Source organism: Scyliorhinus torazame, chromosome 28, assembly GCF_047496885.1.
Source record: "Scyliorhinus torazame isolate Kashiwa2021f chromosome 28, sScyTor2.1, whole genome shotgun sequence".
Lineage (NCBI taxonomy): Eukaryota > Metazoa > Chordata > Chondrichthyes > Carcharhiniformes > Scyliorhinidae > Scyliorhinus > Scyliorhinus torazame.
The window spans coordinates 12,941,623-12,968,519 of NC_092734.1; the positions used below are offsets into that span (position 1 = coordinate 12,941,623).

At 46.8% G+C, this 26,897-nt stretch overlaps 1 protein-coding gene across 1 annotated transcript; it reads left to right on the top strand.

The window, feature by feature from the left end:
• The first annotated feature begins 1,386 nt into the window (after positions 1–1,386).
• On the top strand, positions 1,387–24,879 carry fut11 (fucosyltransferase 11 (alpha (1,3) fucosyltransferase)). The gene is made up of 3 exons (XM_072491507.1): positions 1,387–2,166; positions 9,783–10,408; positions 19,973–24,879. Exons 1-3 carry the CDS (start codon positions 1,534–1,536, stop codon positions 20,115–20,117), a joined length of 1,404 nt encoding a protein of 467 aa, XP_072347608.1. The 5' UTR covers positions 1,387–1,533; the 3' UTR covers positions 20,118–24,879.
• Positions 24,880–26,897: the final 2,018 nt, after the last annotated feature.

Below are 26,897 nucleotides of genomic sequence, written 5' to 3' on the forward strand. Positions count from 1 at the left end.
GCGGTAAAGTGAAGTGCTGAGGTGACCGTCCTTGATGGAGACGAGTGTGTCCAAGAATGCAACTGGTTTTGGAGAGTAGTCCATGGTGAGTCTGATGGTTGGATGGAACTTATTAACGTCATTGTGTAGTTGTTTCAATGATTCTTCGCCGTGGGTCCAAAGGAAAAAAATGTCATCGATGTATCTGGTGTATAACGTCGGTTGAAGGTCCTGTGCGGTGAGTAGGTCCCATTCAAACTTGTACATGAAGATGTTGCCGTATTGGGGTGCGAATTTGGTCCCCATGGCCGTTCCGTGCATCTGGATGAAGAACTTGTTGTCGAAGGTGAAGCCGTTGCGATCCAGAATGAAGCGGATGAGTTGCAGAATTGCATCTGGAGATTGGCAGTTGTCGGTGTTGAGTACTGAGGCTGTTGCAGAAATGCCGTCGTCATGGGGGATGCTGGTGTAGAGTGCCGAGACGTCCATTGTGACGAGGAATGTTCCTGGTTCAACTGGTCCATGGTTGCTGAGTTTCTGTAGGAAGTCCATTGTGTCGCGGCAGAAGATCTGTAAAGATTTAATCACCTGCTAATGGTCGCATTCCAAGCATTGTTTGGCATCTTTGAATTTGTCTCTATGTTTCTGGAACATACCTCTTCATTCACCTGAGGAAGGAGCAGCGCTCCGAAAGCTAGTGACATCGAAACAAACCTGTTGGACTTTAACCTGGTGTCATAAGACTTCGTACTGTGCTCACCCCAGTCCAACGCCGGCATCTCCACATCATTCCTAACACTGGATAGTGAGACTGACCTCATGAATGAAAAAAGAGTGAAACACAAAAATGAGTGGCCTAAATCAGGGCGTGTGTAAAGTGATATTGATAGATTGTACCTGGAGGGGCTCGAAAGCTACGTTCTCAAGGGCAATAAGAGATGGGCAATAAATGCTGACCTGGCCAGCAAAGCCCAACTCCCAGCTGTGAACATAAAGACCGCACAAGAGAGAAACGGAGCTCTGGCCTCAAACAACCTGGGGCATGTATCAGCTGGTCATGCTGAAACTTTTACATACACACAGATCTGGCTACAATCATGGTCAACAAACCAAATTTCAGTAATTGGACAAACATCACAGGACTTTGGAAAGAGAATAAAAACAATCCACAGGTTTTCAGATCAGTAAAATTACTTTTATTGGATCAGTGTTGAGAAAGTTGTGAGATTTGGATTTCATTGATGAACTTGCACTGGCTCCTGATTGGGGGATTAGCCAGCCAATCAGCACTGAGTATTCAAATGAGGTGTGTTGTGATTGGTGCGGATATTTGGGAAGGAACCACTAGAAACTCCTTACAGCCTGTGGGAGACCTTCTGCCGGAAGGCGAATCGGCGGTGACGCCACAGCGCCCGACCGTCCACCGTATAGTGTCGTAAAGAGAGGTGGCAAGCCAGGCAGGCTGACCCACTGCCGTAAAGGGATAGGGTGAAGGAGGCCCTGACCTCCTGCCGTGAAGCGGGCGGGCCTGTCGCAAAGGCGGCCCTGTCAGCCATGGCGGCCGCGCTCCTCCTCCTACTGCTGGGCCCTGCCTGCGGCCTGCGGGAGACCGGGGTGTTCGAGGCGGCCTCGGCGCTGTCGGGGCTGGTGGCGGGCGGCAGCGGGAACGCCAGCCGGGCCGGGCGGGACGCCGAGCTGCCGGTGCTGCTGTGGTGGAGCGAGCAGCTCTTCCCGCACTTCCCCGGGCGGAGCGAGCGCATCGACTGCGGCGCCGGGGCCTCCTGCCTGGTGACCCGCAGCAAGCGGGCGCTGGCCCACCGCCGCACCGCCGCCCTCATCTTCTACGGCACCGACTTCCGCGCCTACGAGGCGCCGCTGCCGCGGGCCCCGCACCACACCTGGGCCCTCTTCCACGAGGAGTCGCCCATGAACAACTACCTGCTGTCGCAGGCCGCCGCCATCCGCCTCTTCAACTACACCGCCACCTTCCGCCGCCACTCCCACTACCCGCTCGCCCTGCAGTGGCTGCCCGCCGCCGCCTACCTCCGCGCCCCGCCCGCACTGCCGCTCGCCACCAAGAACCGCCTCCGCCGCCTGGGCCTGGCCCCCGTCCTCTACCTGCAGTCCCACTGCCAGGTGGCCTCCGACCGCGACCGCTATGTCCGCCTGCTGATGGAGCACCTGCAGGTGAGGGGGCGGGGCCTGGAGAGGGAGGGGGCGGGGCCTGGAGAGGGAGGGGGCGGGGCCTGGAGAGGGAGGGGCGGGGCCTGTAGAGGGAGGGGGCGGGGCCTGGAGAGGGAGGGGCGGGGCCTGGAGAGGGAGGGGCCGTGGTCTGGAGAGGGAGGGGGCGGGGCCTGGAGAGGGAGGGGGCGTGGTCTGGGGAGGATCCTGGAGAGGGATGGGGTGGAGACAGGGCGGGCCCTGGAGAGGGAGGGGCGGGACTGGAGAGGGAGGGGGCGGGCCTGGAGAGGGAGGGGCGGGGCCTGGAGAGGGAGGGGCGGGGCCTGGAGAGGGAGGGGGCGGGACTGGAGAGGGAGGGGGCGGGGCCTGGAGAGGGAGGGGGCGGGGCCTGGAGAGGGAGGGGGCGGGGCCTGGGGAGGGAGGGGGCGTGGTCTGGGGAGGATCCTGGAGAGGGATGGGGTGGAGACAGGGCGGGGCCTGGAGAGGGAGGGGGTGGGGCCTGGAGAGGGTGGGGGTGTGGTCTGGGGGAGGATCCTGAAGAGGGATGGGGTGGAGACAGGGCGGGCCCTGGAGAGGGAGGGGTGGGGACTGGAGATGGAGGGGGCGGGGCCTGGGGGAGGATCCTGGAGAGGGATGGGGTGGGGACTGGAGATGGAGGGGGTGGGGCCTGGGGGAGGATCCTGGAGAGGGATGGGGTGGAGACGGGGCGGGCCCTGGTGAGGGAGGGGCCGGCCCTGGAGGGGGAGGGGCTGGGGAGAAGGGGGCAGAGGGGAGAGTCCTGGAGAGGGGTGAGGGGCCTGGAGGGGGGTAGACGGGGCATGGAGAGAGGGTTGAATGTTGGTCAAGGTAGTAGCGATACTTTCATTGCTGTTAAACTGTGATTAGTCTATCATCTGGAAGAAAGTGTAGCTCTCGCTCACTACTGAGGAAAAGTGTCTGACTAGATTTTACCCTCAAGTCCCTGGATGGGGTCTTGAACCCACAGCGTTGTGAGCCTGAGGGGAGAGTGCTGCCACTGAGCAATGACTTGCACCCCCCCCCCCCCCCCCCTCTTAATGCGTTCGTAAAATAAATTATGTGGCATCTTGCCGTAAGTTTAAAAGCGTCTTAAGTTAGCTATGATATCCATGTAGTCTGCAAACAATACATTTACTCGCTTAATTGCAGAACACCTAAGACCCAACCATTTGGAAGGTACTTGATTTCTTCTTAACTGAAGGCAATGGAGAAACAGTTCAGGTGATACAGGTATCCTCACAAACTAAGAATGCCGAGGAGCTGGTCTGTGGAAACGATTAACCCGTTGAAGCTGGTAGTCCAGTGTTTTTGACGTTAGCACATGAAGTTGTATAGAAACATTGAAAATAGCAGCATTGAGCCTGCTCCACCACTGTGATCATGGCTACAACCAGCTCCGGCACTTAATGCGATCATGGCTGATCCTCCATCTCAATGCCACACTATGGAATAAAGCAGATTAATGAATCGTGTAGTATTAGGGTGTTTGGGACTGTTGAGGGTTAATATGGAACTGGGGAATCGTTATTATTTAGAGTCACATGGGAATAGCAGTGTGAATCTGTGTTCTGTATATTGTTATGCATTAACGAACAAAGTTATTGTTCAGCCATACAAGTCTCTAGACCATACCATGAGACAACATACTACCAGACAATTTGAACAAAACTTATTTTTATTTAATCTGGTGTTAGCCTGTCTTTAGAGAAATTGAAGAAATAGTCAGGTGAAAGATGCAGAAATCGTGTCCAGCTCACAAGGTGATGCTGTTGTTAGATTTTCAGTCTGAGCTACTAGGCGAGGAGTATGTCAACTCCCAGAAAAGTACCATATTAACCCCACTGAGTCCACTGGAGCTGCAGGGTTTTCGGTGGCAGGCTTGAATTCATAGGTCTCCTCGTGAGCTATCTTTTATGAGCATTTGGCTGCCTTGAATTTGCTGTTATAGACAATGTTAAGCAGCCTGCCATCACCCAGCACGACAGTCAATCACTTCTCAGTTTCTTTAATGAGTAACAAACTCAGCAAGCATTCTCCCCAAAGTTGTTTCCATTGAACTTGCAGCACGGAGGGGGGGCCTTCTGGTTCAATCATGCCAGCATTTAACCTCCACGCAAAGAATTAGTCCTAACCATATTTGTAGCTACAACAAACCACTGTTAATGGCAGGGAGTTTGTTAATTGGAGGCAGTACAGCCGAGGTTCAGTAAATTAGTCCCAGGGGTGGGGAAGGGGGCTGTCTTTGAGTAAATTGGGTCTATGTACCCTGGAGTTTGGAGGAAGAAGAGAGGCAATGTCATTGAAACGCACAAGGGTCTCGTTGGGGTGGATGCTGCGAGACAGTTTCATCTGGCCCAGTCTCAGGATAATGACAGGGTTGGCCAAATCTCCATCCATTAGTCGGCCAACACATCCATCCTCGTGACTGCCTTCCTACAGCAATTGGAAAGCAAAGAAGACTCATTACCCAACTGGATGACACTTGATTGTCAACCAATCAGTCTTTTTTTCCCCCTGTAGAACGGATGCTAAAATGAGCAGCAGTTATACGCAAGCTCCTCGTGCCGAGACTGAAAGCCCTCGCCGGTGATGATATCACTCGTGCATCCTCACACTTCCTAAGGACATCCTTAAGATTGGGATTGTTCTCACTGGAGTTCAGAAGAATGAGGGGGGATCTCATAGAGACTTATAAAATTCTAACAGGACAAGACAGGGTAGATGCAGGGAAGATGTTACCAATGATGGGTGTGTCCAGAACCATGGGTCACAGCCTGAGTATTCAGGGTAAACCATTTCGGACAGACATAAGGAGCCACTTCTTCACACAGAGTGGTGAGCCTGTGGAATTCATTACCACAGGAAGTAGTTGATGCTAAAACTTTGAATATATTCAAGAGGCGGCTGGATATAGCACTTGGGAAGAATGGGATCAAAGGCTATGGGGAGAAAGCAGGATTAGGCTATTGAGTTGGATGATCAGCCATGATCGGGATGAATGGCGGAGCAGGCTCGAAGGGCCAAAAGGCCTCCTCCTGCTCCTATCTTCTATGTATGTTGAGATTTAAATTGTTTGTGCGGGCCCATAACATTGCTGTTCTCGTGCGGGACGCAGTGGTTGCTGAGTGCTTGGTGGGAAGGTGAGTAAATTTTAAAAACTTACCGTTGGGGGTTTCCAACTGAATCCTGTTGGAGTGAGGACAGAGTGACTGCTGGGTAAGTACAGATTTAAATTGGTTCTGAGGAATGTAGAGGAACAGAGAGATCTTGGGGTTCATGTCCACAGATCTCTGAAGGTTGCCACTCAAGTGGATAGAGCCGTGAAGAAGGCCTATAGCGTGTTAGTGTTTATTAACAGGGGGCTTGAGTTTAAGAGCCGCGGGGTTATGCTGCAACTGTACAGGACCCTGGCGAGACCGCATTTGGAGTATTGTGTGCAGTTCTGGTCACCTCATTATAGGAAGGATGTGGAAGCACTGGAAAGGGTGCAAAGGAGATTTACCAGAAAGTTGCCTGGATTGGAGGGTAGGTCTTATGAGGAAAGGTTGAGGGAGCTAGGGCTTTTATCAGTGGAGCGAAGGAGGACGAGAGGCAACTTAATAGAGGTTTATAAGATAATGAGAGGGTTAGATGGAGTGGACATTCAGAGACTATTTCCTCGGGTGGATGTAGCTGTTACAAGGGGGCATAACTATAAGATTCAGGGTGGGAGATATAGGAGGGAAGTCCGAGGTAGGTTCTTTACTCAGAGAGTGGTTAGGGTGTGGTATGGACTGCCTGCTGTGATAGTGGAGTCGGACACTTTAGGAACTTTCAAGCGTTTATTGGATAGGCACATGGAGCACACCAGAATGACAGGGAGTGGGATAGATTGATCTTGGTTTCGGACAAAGCTCGGCACAACATCGAGGGCTGTACTGTTCTATGTATGTATCCCCAAGTACAATCAAATGGGAATAACACTCTGTAACATCCCACATTGTCAATATTTTCGTATTTGATAAAGAAAATGACAAAAGAAATCTCTTTTAATGTCCGGATGATTTTCCTCCAAGGTTTCATTGTCCTGGACAGTGAGAAGTCTGACAACACCACGTTAAAGTCCAACAGGTTTGTTCCAAATCACCAGCTTTCGGAGCACTGCTCCTTCCTCAGGTGACTGTCATCTTCACATCATTGTCCTGGAGATTGATCTTTAATGCGTGGAGACTCGAGGCCAATCCTGGAGGGTTGGCAATGCTAGAATGGGCCAATAATTTAGGACTGCGAAGAGGAGAGGTTATTTCACTCAAAGGGTTGTGAATCTTTGGAATTCTCTACCCCAGAAAGTTGTGGATGCTCCATCGCTGAATATATTTAAGTCTGGAACAGGTTTCTGATCTCTTATGGAATTAAGGGATTTGGGGGGGTGGGGTTGCTGGCAGGAAGGTGGATTTGATGCCCATGATCAGCGATGATCATGTTGAGTAGCAGAGCAGGTTCAGTGGGTTCTTGTGTACTCTCTTCCCAACCTGGCCAGTGCTGCTGCGCGCATTCGCCCCCCCCCCCCCCCCCCCCCCCCCCCCACCCCCCCCCCCCCCACCCATTCCCACCTGATTAGAAGCCGCACACCTAAGTTCCAGCACTCGGCAATCGGATTTTGTAATCCGTCAGACCCTACAACGAGTTCCGCATAGTCAAAAACAACCAACTATCTGGCCCCAGCCAAAGGGAAAGCGAGGTTATTGAAATTGTCGCCAGTCCCCCAGTTGGCTACTTGAGGGAATGTCCTTTTAAGGAAGGAAATCTGTCGGCCTTACCTGGTCTGGCCTACCAGATCCACAGACACTTAAATGCTCTCAGGGATGGACAATAAATGCTGGCCCAGCCGGCAACACCCACATCCCATGAACACATTTTTTTTTAAATGTACTCGGCCAGATGCTTTTTTTGCAGGAAAGATATTGCACAAGGGAATAAATAATATCCTGCATTTTTCTGGCGGAAGCGTTATGTGGTTGAAGGAGTGCAACAAGGATGTGCTCTTGTGCGATCACGTGGCGGATATGAGTGACTTTGAGCATTGCTGCTAAAAGAGACCAACTATCAAAGCTGTTCATCTTGCACTCATCGGAACAGCTCGCAAGATAAGCCAACAGTGAAGGGAACAACAATTTGCACTGCATGGGAAGAGACCCATGTCCTTTTTTTATTTAAAAAAAAATTAGTTTGCTGTAAGTGAAAGGAAATTTTTACTTTTCCTTAAAAAGGGGGAAATTATGAGACCGTGGTCAATTTTGAAATTCTCCCCAATGGGTCCCAGCTGTAATTGAGCTTTTAGGGATGTGGCAATCGCAGTGACACAGACGGTACCTTGCTGTTTCCCAGTAAAGTTACATTTTGCGTTCTTTTAATTGCGTTTTACGTTGTTTGAGATTCTACAGAATTTTACAATACATTACAGCATTCCTCAACAAGAAAAATGGTTGAAAATCTACCACTGTATATAGTATAGCTAGCACCATTACAGTAGGGGGCAGTGTAAATCTACAAGTAGAGCGAAAATGAAGAAATCACGACTATGGCTTCAACATTGGATTCAGTCAACTACAGATGATCAAAATAGAATATTTGAAATATTCTTCTTCATTAGCTACAGTTAAAGAAGCAATCGATAAATGCAGAGAGTTTTATTTGAAATTCAAACTCCACTTATGTTTAAAAATCGAATCTTGCAACATGCCAAGATTTTATTTGTGAAAAAATGCATTGATGTGTTTTCAGATTGAGCAACAAGAAAGCATTGCACCTTTTTGTTCAGTAATTTAACAGATATCCAGTTTCAAGAAATTCCCCTTTTTGACTAAACTTTACCTAATTTTAATACTTAAATATACAACATTGCCACAACAGCCTTTAATTTAAAGCTGAACAGAAAAATCAGCAAAAAAAAACTCCCCGTAATATTTCCATAACTGAATCTGGCATCTTGATGTAGTCTGAAAGGAGGACTTGCACTTGTATAGCACCTTTCCCAACCTTCCAAAGTGTTCAGCAGCCAGCAAAGAATATCCTTCGACTACAACTGAATAAGCCAAAATTGATCTGGTGACTAAACCGGTCATCAGTTTGCATTTGGGTTCTGTTGGCACGCAAGGTGCCATTAGCAAGTAAGAGTGGACTGCGGGTGGAATGTGCCTGTATATCATAAAGTTTATATTAAATAAGAGTGGTTACCACAGAACGCAGTAGAATCTCTGTACCGTTTGAAGTTCATGTCCCAATTTGCCACAATAGCAACTTCAGTGATTAGGTGGCCAAGTATACTTAATGATTACAGCGATTTTGTTTGTGGTGTTGACAATGACCAGAATTAACTGTTCTGAACTAGATACTAAGGGATGTGGTTGAATTGGTTGTTATGTTCACACTGCTGCTATGTGGAGCAAGATTTGTGGCTTCATTTGAGTTGCAACTTATCCCCAGTTTGCCTCTGCTCCTCATTCACAGTCAAATAAAATCACCATTTTATTACTATTTTTAAAATTAATTTTACTAAACAAAACAAAATCATTCCACCAGAAAATACAATAAACCCTTTCCGGCAAAGTCCCGCACCTGCATATACCAAAAGCTCTCCTCAGGCGGAAACCCCAAACTTTCCCCTCGACTCCTCCAAGCTTGCGAACCGCATCCCTCCAAAAACAAATCCTTCATCTCCTTCGCCCTCCTCTCTTCCCATCCTCGAAACCTCACATCCATCCTTCCCGGCCCAAATACATGATTCCGCCGGATCAGCATCCACCTCGATCCTGCTCCCAACCTAAAATGCTGCCGAAACTGCCTCCAGATTTTCCAACGTGGCAACCAGCACAGGCCATCCTGAATACTTCCCTGGGGCAAACGGAAGCGATGCGGTCGCCAGGGCCCCCGACCCCCTACATGATCCCCCCCGATCCCCTACAAGACCCCCCTGACCCCCTACAAGACCCCCCTGACCCCCTACAAGACCCCCCGACCCCCTACAAGACCCCCCCGACCCCCTACAAGACCCCCCCGACCCCCTACAAGACCACCCGACCCCCTACAAGACCCCCCTGATCCCCTACAAGACCCCACCGATCCCCTACAAGACCACCCGACCCCCTACACGACCCCCCTGGCCCCCTACAAGACCCCACCGATCCCCTACAAGACCACCCGACCCCCTACAAGTCCCCCCCGATCCCCTACAAGACTCCCCGACCCCCTACAAGACCCCCGATCCCCTACAAGACCCCCCCGATCCCCTACAAGATCCCCCCGGCCCCCTACAAGACCCCCCCCCCTGGCCCCCTACAAGACCCCCCGACCCCCTACAAGACCCCCCCCCCCCCCCCGACCTCCTACAAGACCCCGCCTCCATCCTCGCCCGTAAAACCGCCATTTTATTTTAATGTGAACAATCCACATATTATTTCTAAATTCCTGTCAAGGTTTCACACGTACTACTGGCAAAGCAGACTGCTGTGCCTAAACCTCCAGCGAGCAGTTTCGTCTACCTCAGCTGGAACATAAAATGGACATTAAGATGCACATTGACCAACCCGTAACTCATTTTGTTTCCTTCCCTCTGTCGCACGTAGATTGATTCTTACGGCCAGTGTTTGCAGAACAAGGACCTGCCTAGCGATCGGCTGGTGGACACACTAACAGCCACAACCGAAGATACAGAGTTCATGGAATTTATAAGCAAGTACAAGTTTCACCTTGCCATGGAGAACGCAATCTGCGACGATTATATGACTGAGAAACTGTGGCGCCCCATGCACTTGGGAGCTGTGCCGATATATCGTGGGTCCCCAGTGGTACAGGACTGGATGCCCAATCCACACTCTATAATTCTGATCGACAGCTTCAAGTCTCCAAAGGCCTTGGCGGACTTCATAAATTACCTCGATCAGAACGACGAAGAATATATGAAGTACCTGGAGTACAAACAGCCGGGAGGCATCACCAACACCCTGCTGCTGGAGAGTTTAGAAACGAGGGACTGGGGCGTGAACGACGTTAACAAGCCCAACTACTTGAATGGGTTTGAGTGCTTTGTTTGCGAAAAGGAGAACGAGAGGCTGCGGGCAGAGGAGGCTCACCGACAGCAGCCAGATAAGTTTCTGCCGCCAGCCCCTAGAATGGCTGCTTACAATCACATGGGGTGCCCCCTGCCGGTCCCTGGGTATGGAAACTTTGATGAGATTCCTGAAGATGACAGGTACGTCAGCACCATCCTTTTCAGTTGTACAGAACATACAAGAGCATTGAAGAAGGATTTGCTCGATTTGGCGTTCCCTGCAACTTGTTCTTAACCTGATCATCCCGTTGCATTTGAGAATTCTCCCCATGTTCTCTGCATGATGGTGGTATTTTTGAATCCCCACTCACTTAGGCAACAGCCAAGATATTATGACATTTAAATAGAATGCTGCCTCCTGGGTTTTGAGGTAACGCTGAGTCACCCTGAGGTAACGCTGAGTCACCCTGAGGTAACGCTGAGTCACCCTGAGGTAACGCTGACAGCTCCAATGCACCCAAGTGTGCCGATTCACATTTTCCAGCGATTCTATTCAAATAGTAAGACGTCTTACAACCCCAGGTTAAAGTCCAACCGGTTTGTTTTGAATCACTAGCTTTCGGAGCACTGCTCCTTCCTCAGGCTTTCATGGCTATTCAAATAGATTTTGCATCACATCGGCCAAGAAATTGGGTCGCGTCTCATCTGCTTTTCGGGCAGTGCGGACAACAAAGGTCCGGAAAAGTACCGGGCAGCACGGTAGTATTGTGGTTAGCACAATTGCTTCACAGCTCCAGGGTCCCAGGTTCGATTCCGGCTTGGGTCACTGTCTGTGCGGAGTCTGCGCATCCTCCCCGTGTGTGCGTGGGTTTCCTCCGGGTGCTCCGGTTTCCTCCCACAGTCCAAAGATGTGCAGGTTAGGTGGATTGGTCATGATAAATTGCCCTTAGTGTCCAAAATTGCCCTTAGTGTTGGGTGGGGTTACTGGGTTATGGGGATAGGGTGGAGGTGTTGACCTTGTGTAGGGTGCTCTTTCCAAGGGCCGGTGCGGACTCGGATGGGCCGAATGGCCTCCTTCTGCACTGTAAATTCTATGATGAAAGGCAGTGCGGCCGACAAAGGTCCCAAAATGGTGGGCAGGAGCACTCCAAACACCTCCCAGCTGGAAACATATCCGCTTCCTTTTTTTTTGTTCACTCACTGGCATCTTTGGGTTGTGGGGGTGAAACCCACGCAGACACGGGGAGAATGTGCAAACTCCACACGGACTGTCTCCCAGGGCCGGGATTCGAACAATGTGAACAAGTGAGGTTAAGTTACTGCCTGTTGGCTGAATCAAATAGCTGTGAGCCCAAGCGCAGGTTTAAATATTTATTCAGGAGAGGCGGAGGAAAATTACACACTCCGCACATTCTCTGGTTGTTTATGACACACCCCTTGAAACTTTCTCCCTGACCATGGTTGAGAAGGATCCCAGGAGCTGATTGAAGAAGTGAAAATAGCATCAGATTGTGATGTTCTCAATTGAGTCCCTCAAGATGGTTAAAAGTTAGTGCTGACAAAGAACATCAAGCTAACAAAGCTAGTTTATTTATAATACTTTAAATGATTCGCACACCTTACTAGCACGGTAGCATTGTGGTTAGCACAATTGCTTCACAGCTCCAGGGTCCCAGGTTCGATTCCGGCTTGGGTCACTGTCTGTGCGGAGTCTGCACATCCTCCCTGTGTGTGTGTGTGGGTTTCCTCCGGGTGCTCCGGTTTTCTCCCACAGTCCAAAGATGTGCAGGTTAGGTGGATTGGTCATGATAAATTGCCCTTAGTGTCCAAAATTGTCCTTAGTGTTGGGTGACTGGGTTATGGGGATAGGGTGGAGGTGTTGACCTTGTGTAGGGTGCTCTTTCCAAGGGCCGGTGCAGACTCGATGGGCTGAATGGCCTCCTTCTGCACTGTAAATTCTATGATAGAACATACAGTGCAGAAGGAGGCCATTCGGCCCATCGAGTCTGCACCGACCCACTTAAGCCCTCACTTTCATCCTATCCTATACCAATAACCCCTCCTAACCTTTTTGGTTACTAAGGGCAATTTAGCATGGACACTCCACCTAACCTGCACGTCTTTGGACTGTGGGAGGAAACCGGAGCACCCGGAGGAAACCCACACAGACACGGGGAGAACGTGCAGACTCCGCACAGACAGTGACCCAGCGGGGAATCGAACCTGGCGCTCTGAAGCCATAGTGCTATCCACTTGTGCTACCGTGCTGCCCACTAGGTAATCGCTGAGAAAGTAACAGTATTAAATTTATGCTATAGGAATCTATAATATGTAACTATGCTGTCTAACCACGAACAACCTATCTCAACCTGTCACTAACACCTTCTCCCAGAATCCCAGGAGTTGCAGTATATTTATATGACTACTCTGTGGTGCCATCTGGTGTTAAGATACATGAACATCATCAACCCTTTACACTTCCTACAGTATACATACCACTACACAGATCACAGGAGGAAGCACAATAAAAGAGATTAAGAACACTTGCACTGTGTGGCTCTCCTCTTCTGACTTTCTGAGGCAGTGGAGGGTAAGGCAGGGCTGACACGTACAGGCACGATTGGTTGAATGGCCTCTGTTCTGTGACCTTGCCGTTGTAATGATATTCACAGAGCATCTGATTGCTTAACTATAACGATGATTTATTGATGAATGTGTGGAAAGATAACAAACAATACTATACAGAAAAAGTTACTATGTGACTTTTGTGAACTCTTCTGGAACTACCCTTCTATGCGACTGTCCTGTTGTACCCCTTATTATCCAACTGGCCAGTGTCTCGCGTCACGTGACTGATGTCTGACGCCACCAGCTGGTAGGAGGTCGCATTGCTAACTATGTACAATACTATTCACAGGCATATCAACACAGCCTCTTGTTGCGCATTGCGTTTTTGGATGCGGTCACCAAAGCAGCTTCAATGATTTGCCGCTTCAGCTACTTTCCTTCACATGAGCAGACCTTTGTGTGACGTGCACAGTGAGTTTCTGGATGACCTGCTGCAGGTGCCATGCCTTGATGTACGAAAGTGTGTTCTGCATGGGGCCAGGCCAAAGCAAGTAGTGGATGCTCATGGAAATGGCAACAATGTGAGCTGTTAGGACTGCTGTCGATGCCATTTTTAATTGACAGTGAATTCTGTGGGTCTTTCAAATCATTCAAGCTTCAATCCTGCCCGCATTCTCCTGGTTTAATGGAGAAATAATTAGAGATTAGGAGAGCTTGAATCAGATGCTTGCTTTTGAAATTGGCCTTGCTCAAAAGTGATATTGGGGAGTTGCTGTAACATTGCGAGTTGTGGATTTCTTACTCAAAAGAGGTAAAAATCACACGAAAATGAGGCAGGTTAGTGGTGACGATGCAAGTGTTAGCCCGGGTATATGTTTTTAATTTTGATTGATTTACAGTTCATATAGGATTGAAATTCTAGCTGTGGGAATGTACAACAGTTACAGGGCAGCTTGCACAGAGGTTGCGGGAAAGTCTTGAAAGTAAATTGCAATTAGTGGTGTGGGTGTGAATAGGCAATGTTAGTATTGCAGCAATGGACCGTGTTTGGGAGGCAGGGTATGGATGAAAATATTGGCAAGCCATTGCTGCCAATATTTACAACAACAGCATGCATTTACCCTTAACAAGTGCAATGTCCCACGGTGACTGCACTGGAGAGTTCTCAAACAAATAAGCAGCGTGTTCATGGTGTGGCTTCGAATTGTTCTGTTCCCAGCACCATTTACACTTGGCTACTTCCCTTGGAAAGGAGCAGACAGATTATGGAGGAAGGAAGGAGATGATGGGAGTCGGAGGCTGTTGCTATCTACCTTTAGGTCAAGTAAGGAGACGCTTTCATAGATTAGCTCGTACTAAAAAAGGATTATGTGGTGTGTGGGTCAATTTAGGGCTTTGCAGAGTCGCATGGAGCGAGGAGGTCCTATAAAGCTGTAAATTCTCATTCCAATTTAGTCAAAAGTATTTGTAAATGTTTTTGCTTGTTCCCGACTAATGTCCTGTGACAATGCCCAGAATGTTCAGCAGTGTTGGTATGTCAGCACGAAAAAAATATGGAGTGCAGTAGCTACGGCAACAGCAATGCTTTGACAGAAAAGAAACGAAGCATGGCAGACTTACAAAGCGATAGGTCTGCTTAAACATTTTCTTCCGTTAAAATAATTGCGCATCTGATAGGAATCTTGTAATCAAACGTACAGTGAGCTCGAATTAGTTACATAGAAAAATACAATGCAAGCTGAATAGTGCCTTTCCAGGTTGATACTACATCGATGGCCAATGGCTGCTTTTTGTGTTGCTGATGGTAGTTTGGCATTGGGCATATCAGATGTGAACAGCTTCTGCCTGAGAGTTCCACTTAACAAAAGGGCGATACTCCCTTTTCTAGTTCATTGCTGCGTGTTTCTTTTAAGAATCTGCAGGACTGATTCATAAAATTGTATGAATCACTGGGAATCTAGTGTCCAGCAAAGTCCAATATTAAATGCGACAAATTTAGACAGAGCTTTACTCGTATTCATTCACATTGTTGTGGGGGGGGCCAGCATTTATTGCCCACCCCTTAATTGCCCCTGAGAAAGTGGTGGGGAGCTGCCGCCTTGAACTGCCGCAGTCCATGTGGTGTAGGTACACCTACAGTGCTATTAGGGAGGGCTTTCAAGGACTTTGGCAATGAAGGAACGGGGATATTCCTGCAAGTGTGACTTGGAAAGGAACTTGCAGGTGTTGGTGTCGCTAAGCGCCTGCTATCCTCGTCCTTCTAGGTGGCAGAAGTCGCGGGTATGGGAGGTGCTGTCGAAGGTGACACCTGCTCACAGTAAGTCGGTTGGCCCAGGACTATCTCACTGGTGACTTGGATCAGTGTTCATTACCAGATTACAAAGTGTGACAATGCTTAGTAGCGCAAGGGTTACATTTCTCACACGCTTAATTTTTTAAAGTACCAAACTTTGCAGAATCTCTTCAGAGGGTCAGAAAAAAATAAAACTGCAGCTTAGTCCTAAGCCAACCTGGGAGGTAGTCGATCAATTTTGTACATCAGAATTATGGTGGACTGATACCGGGGGTTGTAGCTCAAGTGCATTAAGTTGGAGACTAGCCCAACACTGAGTGGATACTAAAAATAAAACTCTTGCATTTGTCAAAGATAGAATTGGAATGGTACTGATAGAAAAGGTACAGATAGCTTTGCACTGGAGCAAGTGATTGATCTTTCACAGTATGGCCGGTTAGTGCAATTAATTCGACGTACCTGCCGCAGTCTTATCTTTCTTTTCCTTACCTATTAGAATACTGGTCATTTCCTTAAGGATTTAATTGGTTGCGAGATGCTTGAGGATATACTGAGTCTGTGAAAAGTCCTATATAAATTCAAGTCTTTTCTCATATGGAGACCAAAAATATAACCACAAGAGGCTCTAATAAAAAAAATAGGTATACAATAGTGAGGAGATTTTCTATTTAAGTAAGAAAATATCTGTACTTTAGCTGTTGAATGTATGAATGCATTTTCTCTAGATGAATGGTTTGATATCTTTCCACTGCAACGTACTATTAAACCTAGCTTGTCTGTATTTATAAAGTATAGCTGTTAATTTTAGAAGTTCAGCACTGGTATGTTCAGAATGAGTCACCCCATCATTTAATGAGGCCAGATTTCATTTCTACCAAATGTCCATTAACCAAATTGCCCTTCTGTAATAAAATCAATCGGAAAGCTTCCACTTAATGTCTGCTTTTCTCTGCCCAGTTCTATTCGCCGCTGCAAAGTCTCCCCCCCCCCCCCCCCCCCCCCGTTATCGTGATTCATCGAAGCAAAAAAAGTAAGCAATCTGATTCAGCAGACACAGTGGGAGAGCAACGGCTGAATCAACTGTCAGAAAAATATTCCCAACTTTCCACTTGTTATTTCTTTACTCTGGATTGGATTGGATTTGTTTTATTGTCACGTGTACCAAGGTACAGTGAAAAGTATTGTTCTGCGTACAGTCCATTCCGATTATTCCATCCATGAAAAAAAAATATTGGACACACCTACACACACACTGTAAATACATAGACACAGGCATTGGGCTGAAGCATACAGGAGCGTAGCACTACTCAGTGGAGAAGATGTGTGAAGAGATCAGTTCAGTCCATAAGAGGGTCATTCAGGGGTCTTAACAGTGGGCAAGAAGCTGTTTTTGAATCTGTTAGTGCGTGTTCTCAGACTTGTGTATCTCCTGCCCGATGGAACAAGTTTGAATAATCCGGGTGGGAGGGGTCTTTGATTATGCTACCCGCATTCCCAATGCAGCGGGAGGTGTAGGCAGTGTCAATGGATGGGAGGCGGGTCCCCATGATGGACTGAGCTGTGTTCACGACTCTCTGAAGTTTCTTACGGTCTTGGACCGAGCAGTTGCCATACCAGGCTGTGACGCAGCCAGATAGGATGCTTTCTATGGTGCATCTGTAAAAATTGGTAGGAATCAATGTGGACACGCCGAATCCCCTTAGTTTCCTGAGGAAGTATAGGCCGTATCGTTGACGTGGGTGGACCAGGACAGATTGTTGGTGATGGGCCCACCTAGGAATTTGAAGCTATCAACCATCTCCACTCTGCACCATTGATGCAGACAGGCCTTTGTATGATACTTTGCTTCCTGAAGTCCACTTGAAGAGATCAAAACCAGAAATGTAAGAAAACCACACACCAAACCAGTAGGGAATTCAAGAGAAACGTCTTTACCCAGAGAGTGGTTAGTTTTAGAATGTAAAACTTGTTACTACAAGGCCTATTTAAGACATGGGGAAGCGAGAGAAACACAGGAGGGAGGTAGGAATAGAAGGTAAAGCTGATGGGGTTAAATGAGCAGAGGTGGGGAAAGGCCCCATGTGGATCAGAAACACCGACATAGGCTGGTTGGACTTTGTGTGGAACGGTGATGCAGTGGTCAGCACTGCTACCTCATGGCGCTGAGGACCTGTGTTCGATCCTGGCCCCAGGTCACTGTCCATGTGGAATTTGCACATTCTCCCCGTGTCTGTGTGGGTCTCACCCCCACAACCCAAAGATGTGCAGGTTAGGTGGATTGGCCATGCTAAATTGCCCCTTAATTGGAAAGAAATATTTGGGTACTTTAAACTTAAAGGGAAAAAAGTAGGCTGGTTTGACTGATCGGCCTATTCATGTCTGTAATGTAATTAGTTTGCGCATTACTTATAAAAACTATCGTACTTATTCCAGTTAATATTCCAATTAATTAAAAGAGCCTGATTAAACTCTGTATTGTATGGCTGTATTTGAATTAAACTCATATTGTCATTTTTTTAATCAGTTTACTTTGAAGACTTTGGAAAAACATTTTTCCCCGAAGAAAACTGATTTTGTGAGCTAGAGTGTAGAACAGGGTGGATTCATGGGTCATCAATCACATTTAACAAAAATGCATTTCAATTATTCGAATATAATTTGGAGACGATTGAATTGTGCATGGTCAAGGTTTAGATTCTGCAATGTCGTCACACTCATCTTTTATCAACAAAGTCATCCACTCTATTCAACAGTCCAGTCTTGGAAGATTAGAGAGAGAGCGGGTGCCATTTCTTTTAAGGGGAATGTAAGGTGCTACATCATCAGGATGGGCAGATGAATGTAGAAAGAAGTGAAGGAGCACACTTCGAGGTTAACACCAGGGAAAGGGAATCCAAAAAAATGTCATCGAGACGTTTAGGTACAGAAGGAGGCCATTCGGCCCTCGGGATCCCACTGGCTCCCCGCAATCCAATTGGTTTCACTCCCACAAGAAGAGAAACACAGAGAGGAAAGAAAGATTGGATTGAATTTGTATTGCTGCATTAAAACCTCGCAGGCCGCTTCACGGGAGTGTTACCAGACCAGCTTTGACACCGCTGTACATAAAGGCGTATTGGGACAGGTGACCAAAAGCTCGGTCAACGAGATTGAGTTTAAGTAGCTTTTCAAAGGAGTAAAGAGACGGCGAGGTTTAGGGAGCGAAGTCCAGAGCTTGGAGCCCAGGCAGCTGATGGTACAGCCACCAATAATAGAACGATTCAAAATTATCATGGTGCAAGAGGCCAGAATACACCTTCATAATAATAAGATTTTGAATAGAGTGGAGGAGTTGAGACACCTTGGTTTACTGATACATAATCACTAAAGTATAGGTAGATAGAGTCATAGAATCATAGACTTTACAGTGCAGAAGGAGGCCATTCAGCCCATTGAGTCTGCACCGGCCCTTGGAAAGAGCACCCTACCCAAGCCCACACCTTCACCCTATCCCCTGTAACCCCACCTAACCTTTTCTGGGGGGACACTAAGGGCAATTTAGCATGCCCAATCCACCTAACCTGCACACCTTTGGACTATGGGAGGAAACCCACGCAGACACGGGGAGAACAACTCCGCATAGGCAGTGACCCAAGCCGGGAAACAAACCTGGAACCCTGGAGCTGTGAAGCAACTGTGCTAACCACTGTGTTACCATGCCCCCCTAAAGCTGTTTTTTTTTTAAAAAGAAAAAACACCAGAACATCCAAAACTGCTGGCAGAAGAAATCATCACAAAAATTGGTTACCGTGGTCAAATTTTCATTCATTGATGAAATCAGTGCACATTCCATTAGCCCTTTTCAGGGACAGCTGTAAGAGTATTGTTTATCATTTAACAAAAAATTTTGCTCTGTGTTCTGTAGTCAAGGTCAACTCTTCAGGAAATTAGCCATAGACCACAAATGACTACAGGCATCTCTCTCACTGGAGGGAGAGAGAGAGAGAGAGGGGTAGGCAATTGGTTCACAATAGCTGGAGGGGCATCACTCTGCAAGCATGGGGCAAGGCATGGAGGCAGTCCTTCATAAGCTACCGCTGTCAGTACAAGGAGCGAACCCACACTATTGGCATCATTCTGTACCACACGCTAGCCATCTCGCTAAACAACATAACTGAGTCCTAGTGTACAGTGTACACTGTGTTGATATTCAGTGTGTCCTTTGGAGAGGATTTTTAAAACGGGGAGATCTGGAATTGTTTGACTTCAATGAATTTAATTGCCATACGTCACTCTTGTTTACAGTGTGTGATTGTTGTTTGAGACCAGCCTAAATTAAAAGTACTGCACAAGATACAACCCTAAAACTCAAATGTCCACTTCTGCAACAAGCTGCTAATTGAATCAAATTTTCTTTCAAAGTTTGACAGTACAATCCTCTGTCCAACTTGTAAAATAATTCAACACTATGTCAAGTTCCATTTGCATTCTACTAATTATGCACGTCATTTTTGATGGAAATTTCTAATTGTGCCGTGAGTTGACAAACTTGACCTTTTCACCCTTGATAACAAGACAACCTAATTGAGAGATGTAAGGTGGTAAGTGGTGCAGAGGAGACAGATCTAGAATGTTCCTTGTTGGTCAAAACCGCACTTGCCATGCAAGGGGGGGGGGGATATAAGCTCAAACTGATGATGGGTAAATGTAGGAGTGGTGTCAGGAAGCTCTTAACTCTCAACACACACCGATTCCCCTCCAGGTAAGTCAGTGGGGACAAATTTGGGAATTGTTTATCGGATGCAGTGGGACTGACCGTTTGTCTTTTGGTTACCAATTTACGATCGTTCGCAAGATTAGTAACCAAACTATTTCCTATTAATTCCTCCCGCCTAACTCTGATCTAATTTCATGCTTTCTTACAGCTGGAAACAAATGTGGCAGCAAGATTACTGGCAGAGCCTCGACCAGGCTGAAGCCCTGAGCACTATGATTCACCGAAATGAGACTGACCCAAATAAACTGTGGGATTATGTTCACCAACTGATGACAAAGAGAAGTAAACACTAGCATCGGGACTAAAGACATCTTGTAACCGCCGCTTGAGAATTGGGCCGCCAGATAAACACTACTACCAATTGTGTGGAATTTTGCATGTTCGGTTATCAAGTACTTTATATATAGATATATTTTTATTGAAAACTCATTTTTACAACTTTTCTACTTTTTAAAACGGGTTCAATTCCCGTACCAGCCTCCCCGAACAGGCGCCGGAATGTGGCGACTAGGGGCTTTTCACAGTAGCTTCATTGAAGCCTACTCGTGACAAGCGATTTTCATTTCATTTCCTTGAATCAACCCCGCACCGTCGGGGAACCCCTGGCGGGGGTGCACCGTCGGCAGGACCAGAACACCCCGCCAGCGTGAACATCTGGAAGATGTCGCCCATTGTGGTAAAATGGTGCTGATTAGCAGGTTTAAGACGTGTTTTGCCTTTTGAGAGATGCCTGGTTTGGAATTGAAGTTTAATCAGGTGAAGTGGGTGTGGGACAGGGCCAGTGTTGCTGCACGCATGGGCTCATCTCTTTAATTCTCCTGCAGCTGCAATGTGTACAGAGCTAAGTGTCTTTAACCTACACTGAATATTGCAACACAAGTGTTTAGATCAAATTTGGTTTTCCGCTATTTAACTTCCTCAATCTGGTTAATGCCAGATGTTTTAAAGGATTCCACAGAAGCACGACAGCACAGAAAAAGACCATTTCGTCCAACAAACTTTTCCCCCTTCATGAGCTTATCTAGCTTCCCATTAACGGTGGCACAGTGGTTAGCACTGTTGCCTCACAGATCCAGGGACCCGGGTTCGATTCCGGCCTCGGGTGACTGTATGGAGTTTGCACTTTCTCCCCGTGTCTGCGTGGGTTTCCTCCGGATGCTCCGGTTTCCTCCCACAGTCCAAAGATGTGCAGGTTAGGTGAATTGGTGAATTGCCCCTTAGTGTCCAAAAATGTGCAGGTTAGGTGGGATTGCGGGAATAGGGCGAAAGAAGTGTGCCTAGATAGGGTGCTGTTTCAGAAGATTGGTATGTACTGGATGGGTCGAATGGTCTCCTGCACTGTTATGGGGATAGGGTGGAGGTGTTGACCTTGGGTAGGGTGCTCTTTCCAAGAGCCGGCGCAGACTCGATATAAATTCTATCTATCTATCTAAATGCAACCATTCTGTTTGCCTCAAGGTTACGAATTCCACTTTCTTCCCGCTCTTAGTAAAGAAGTTTCTGCTGAAATACGTAATGGATTCATTATTGACTGTCTTGTATTTATGGCCCCCAGTTCTGGGCTGCCAAATTGGAAAGTCTTCTCTATGTTATCCTATCAAGCCCCTTCAAGTCGCTTCTCACTCTTCTCTGTCTTAGGAAAAAAAAAAGAGGGCCCGACATGTTGAGTCTTTCCTGATGTTCATACCATCTTGGCTCTGATATCATATCTGATTAATCACTTTTTCGCACTTTCTTTGCTGCTACTATCTCCTTTTTGCAATAAGGACTTAAGATTTGCTTCACGGCGCCGAGGTCCCAGGTTCGATCCCGGCCCCGGTCACTGTCCGTGTGGAGTTTGCACATTCTCCCCGTGTCTGCATGGGTTTCACCCCCACAACCCAAAGATGTGCAGGCTAGGTGGATTGGCCAGGCTAAATTGCCCCTTAATTGGGAAAAAATAATTGGGTACTTTAAATTTATATAAAAAATAAGTTAAACCTTTTTAAAATAAATTTAGAGTAGCCAATTATTTTTCTTTTCCTATTAAGGGGCAATTTAGCGTGGCCAATCCACCTAACCAGCACATCTTTGGGATGTGGGAGTGAAACCCAATCAGGCATGGGGAGAATGTGCAAACTTCACACGGACAGTGACCCGGGGCCGGGATTCGAACCTGGGTCCTCAGCGCTGCAATCCCAGTGCTAACCACTGCGCCCCATGCCACCCTAAAAAAGTTTAACCTAACTTTTCTTCCAAATTATTTTCCACCAGCCGGTCTGTCCAGGCCTTTCCACATGAAATAAAGACCAGCACCAGCAGAAGTTGAAAGGAGGACATGCCAATGTAATTTAGTCCTCGTTTGAAATCTACAATTTTAATCTTCGATGCATATTTTTACGTCTCCATTTTGAACCGTGTGAACCTATCACACTAGTGCAAGTGTGTATTTATAGTATCCACACTTAAAGAGGTGGAGAAATTTACAATAATATATTGTAAGTAGATTAATAATATATTACAGATTGGAGAATTAATATTCACACTGCAATTTCAAAGTGAAAGAGTTTGCAGACCTAAACGAGCTGTTTAATGGCGTATCGTACCAGGAAAAAACTATATCTGGCTTTTATATTCATCTGGGAGAAAGGTGCAGCAAGGAGGAAGAAAAAGCTGTAAAAATGCGTTTACAAAACTATTCTTGAGCAAGGCCGTCTGTTTCGGTACCTTGGGAGCTGCCATTGCAGACCTTCTTGAAGAATTCATTATTTGCCAACTTGGAAATGCTTCCTCTGTCTTTTCAAGGTTACTCGATCGTTTATCATTTGGCCACTGGGAGTATTGTGCTTCAGGGTTTCATTGTCCACCTCTCAGTGATTGACAGTGTTGATGTTGGTGCAGGGTTAATTGGTGCCTGAGGGAGACCAAACCTCCACTTGAAAACTTGTCAGTAGCTCAATTTATCTCAGGTTTTCAATCATTCCCCAAGCTTCATGAAATATGAATCTTGTACTTGAGATGTAATTTTTATTAACCCCATAAATCAAACAGGCTAGCTCTGCTGTGTTGTGATTTTTGGCTATTTTTGACAAAATATAAACAGTTTACAGTCCAGGCTTGACCAAGAAAGGTACCAAGAGACTAGCAAGAAGATTGAGTTGATTTAAGATATAACTCTTGTATGGATAGAGGAAGACCTTAAAATCACAGAAGAAAACCACAATTTGACATGAGCATGGTCTCAAATGTACAGCACACAATTGATCTGGCACTTGTGAAATACTTTCTGTTTTTGTTGCAGATGTCATTGTTAGTAAGGTGAGGACAACATTCCGAAGAATTTGTACATGACCAGAGTAGAGGAAGGATTCAATCCAGCAGCTCCAGGTTCAAGTCCCACTTCAGGACTTGATGGACACGGAAGGTGTGTTGATAACGTGGCCAATCGGGTGGGTCATCGGCCTGTAAATCCTTCCAAGAAACCTGATGGCAGGCGGTAAGAGCGGGAGAGTTTCCTGGTCAGCCAGACTGCAGGTGACAACGGCAAACCACTGGGGTACTTTGCCAAGCACTATCTTGGACCATTCCAGTGCGTCCACTGCTGCCAATGGTCTTTTAGAGCATGGTACCTGAAGGAGCAGAGTAGAGTGGCAGCAGAGACTCTTCCATTTAAAACTCGGATTTTCTTTAATTGGTGTATAAATTCTGCAATGGGAAAAATAGTAGAATTAGCATGTTGCCCACTTGTAGGCAAGGTCTCCGATCTCGCTATTGAGAAACTCGGACTAAACCATTGATCCACCTTTTCCCCACATGCCTCCCCCAGAGGTGTTGGTGGGTCACGACACAATTAGCGATCATGACACATTATACTAATCGCAGGGCCCCCCCCCCCCCCCAAGAGTTTTCACACAGTGAAATAAACTGTCGGTATATTTTGTGCATTGAACTGACAATTAAAGGAGCTGAAGGTTAACCTTTGCACTTTCAAACCAATTTGCACATGTCACGTTTGGGATGAATGAATACATCGCTTTAAACAAGTGGATGCCAGAGAATTATTTCAAATTGCCTGTATGGTTCATTACGAATGCAGGCACAGACCATTTCTAAGTATTATGTGCCTTGGGCTTTGCCTGCTTGATGCAGGTTAATGGGAAAGATTGATTCTTGTTTTGAACCAACACGTCAGTAAGGCTTAATGAGCTCCAAGTCATACCAATTACAGAATGTGCTGCCCATTCCAAAGAAGTTCATTGTTCAGTGCCTTCTAAGTATTCGCCACTATATTACTTAAGTAAACTTCTATTTTTCTAACGCAGTAAGTCTGCTGTTTATTATCACTGCTAATTTTGTACTTCGATCCGTGCGGGATTAAATTCCTTGTCTGGTTTGCTTTATTTCATGTGCCAGTACCTTTACGTTTCTGCTGATGTCTATACAATGTGGATGAATGATTGAGATGTCATGTCATGGGTGAATTATTATGAATCGGAGGGACGTGAGGGGGGGAACATTTTCTTCCGAGGGGCTGGGTGCACTGGTAACGATTATACCAGTGCCCAGCATACCAGAGGTCAAGCACAGGAAGCCAACCTTTTGGCCCACAATACATATGCCCACTAAATGCTTTTGAAGAACTGGAATAAAACCCTAACTATTTCACCCAAATACACCAACCGTGGTTACGATTTGGCAACCCAGCAGCATTTTATAATTTGTGATACAGACAGTATTGAACATTTTGCACAGATATAGGAATACGGAATTATTAAATTAATTCAGACAGACTACGACATTTCAGACAGGCGCCTGGTTAATTTATTTTGCATGTTTTCCTGTTCTTTTCACTTCAATTTTATTCACAGCTGAGGTATTAAAAGCTTCTTGTGAGTTGCTTGTTCTGAAAATGTCGTGGAATATAGGTTGACATTATTAAGACTCGATCTCGTTCTCAGTGACTGAGGAATTGTTATTATTTCTTGATCTTGTATAAGCTAAAAGGGAAGAAATTATTCTACAAGTATATAGAAAATCATGTATGCAAAATCAATAAAGAAGAAGATTAAAAATAAACTTTTTGCAACTGATCATTTATCTATCAGTAAACCAGTTATACGGGGTGTGAGTGTTGCTGGCTAGGCCAGCATTTGTTGCCCATCACTGATTGCCCCTTGAGAAGGTGGTGGTGAGCCGCCTTCTGGAACCGCTGCAGGCCATGTGGTGTAGGTACACCCACCGTGCTGGTAGGGAGGGAGATCCTGGGTTTTGACCCAGCAACAGTGAAGGAACGGTAATATCTTTCCAAGTCCGGGCGGTGTGTGATTTGGAGGGAAACTCGCAGGTGGTGGTGTTCCCAGGTATCTGCGACTCAGCGCTATTAGTTTGACTATAACTTATGACGAGTGCTACTTCCAGATTCCACTCATCCTCCTGAATGCCACCTCTTCTCTGCACGCATTCTCCTGCTTGAATCCTGCAATTCCCTGCTCTCATTCATGCTTTCAGAGGACTTGCAAATCTTCCTTCTCCAACCACAATGTCAGCTAATTAACACTTCCCAACTTACACCACCCCCGTACTGGTGCCAACTTGGCTATTAGTTGCACTCTTGCCTCCCTGTTAGAAAGCGTAAGCATCGGTCCAGAACCTGCCTTCAGCAGCAACCTGGAGTATTGCACACGGTTTTGGTCCCCTTATTTGAGGAAAGATGTAGTGGCATTGGAGGCAGTTCAGAGGAGGTTCACTAGGTTGATTCCAGAGCTATGGGGTTTGTCGTATGAAGAGAGATTGAGCAGTTTAGGCCGATACTCTAGAGTTTAGAAGAGCGAGGGGAGATCAAATTGAGGTATACATGATAAAAGGTATTGACAAAGTAGATGTGGAGCGGATGCTTCCTCTTGTGGGGCAATCTAGAACGAGTGGTCATAGCCTTCGCATAAGGAGATTTGAAACAAAGTTAAGGAGGAACTACTCCCAAAGGGTGGTGAATCTGTGGAATTCACGCCACCACAGTGCGGTGGATGCTGGCACAGTGAGTAAATTTGAGGAGGTGTTGGACAGATTTTTAATTGGTAATGGGTTGAAGGGTTATGGAGAACCGGCAGGACGGTGGAGTTAAGGCCAGGATGGGATCAGCCATGATCGAATAGCGGAGCAGGCTCGATGGGCCAAATGGCTAATTCTGCCCTATATCTGCATTTATATTTAGCCCTTTTCCAATCTGCTTCAAAGAATACTGAGCCAAAGGAGACCTGACTAAAAGGTCGTTCATTAAGCGGTGGGTATGAATGAAAGTTCGAAGAGAGTAAAGAGGCAGAGATATGGGGAGAACATTCCAGAGTGTAGTGCCTGGACAGCATAGCCACCAGAATAATAGCGTAGAATGCAAAATAGACTAAATTGGAAGAGCAGACTTCTCAGTATTGTACGGCTAACATTATGGGGATATGTGAGAAACTATAGATGAGATTTTCCGCTTCCTCACAGTGCGTTTTGCGAAGGCAGCCGTGGGGGGGGGGGGGGGCATCTGCAGGACTGGAAGGTCCCCATTGGTGGGAACGACCGGAAAACTTTGGCCAATAATGAGAATTAATCTGAGGTGTTGGCACCAGGACCTAGATACTAGATAATTTAGATACTTGAGTGCATTACTACGGCAAAGCTGCATTGTCAGAAGTGGCACCATTTGGATCAGGTGTTAAACTGATGCCTTGTCTTGACCGAGGAAGCCCCTCTAGATCGACTTGGACAGCCACAAGAAAACACACACTCTACTGTAACAATCAGACAGAATATGAGTCAGACTCAAAGCTGAGCTCTGGGTATTACCCGCTATAGTGAAGGAGGCTGGCGAGGCTACAATGACACACTGGATATCTTCTTCTCTGAGCTCCAAGTTCAGGGCTCCTCTTCTGTGGTGGTTGCTCCTGGGGTTTCCAAGGTTGTCACTGACTATGTGTTCCAATCTTCCTTTTATACAGATTCTGCTAGCGCTGAGTCATGATACACACACACGCCTGGCCTGAGTTCTATTGTCCCATCAAGACATAAACTCATAGGGATAAACAGGATATTCCTGTTCAGCCAAGGTG

Bases quoted from the DNA above. Each gene is read 5' to 3' on its own strand.
- fut11 (XM_072491507.1), top strand. From the start codon at position 1,534: ATGGCGGCCGCGCTCCTCCTCCTACTGCTGGGCCCTGCCTGCGGCCTG. The intron at 2,167-9,782 runs GTGAGGGGGCGG...TGTCGCACGTAG, and splicing joins TGCTGATGGAGCACCTGCAG to ATTGATTCTTACGGCCAGTG. The intron at 10,409-19,972 runs GTACGTCAGCAC...GCTTTCTTACAG, and splicing joins GAGATTCCTGAAGATGACAG to CTGGAAACAAATGTGGCAGC.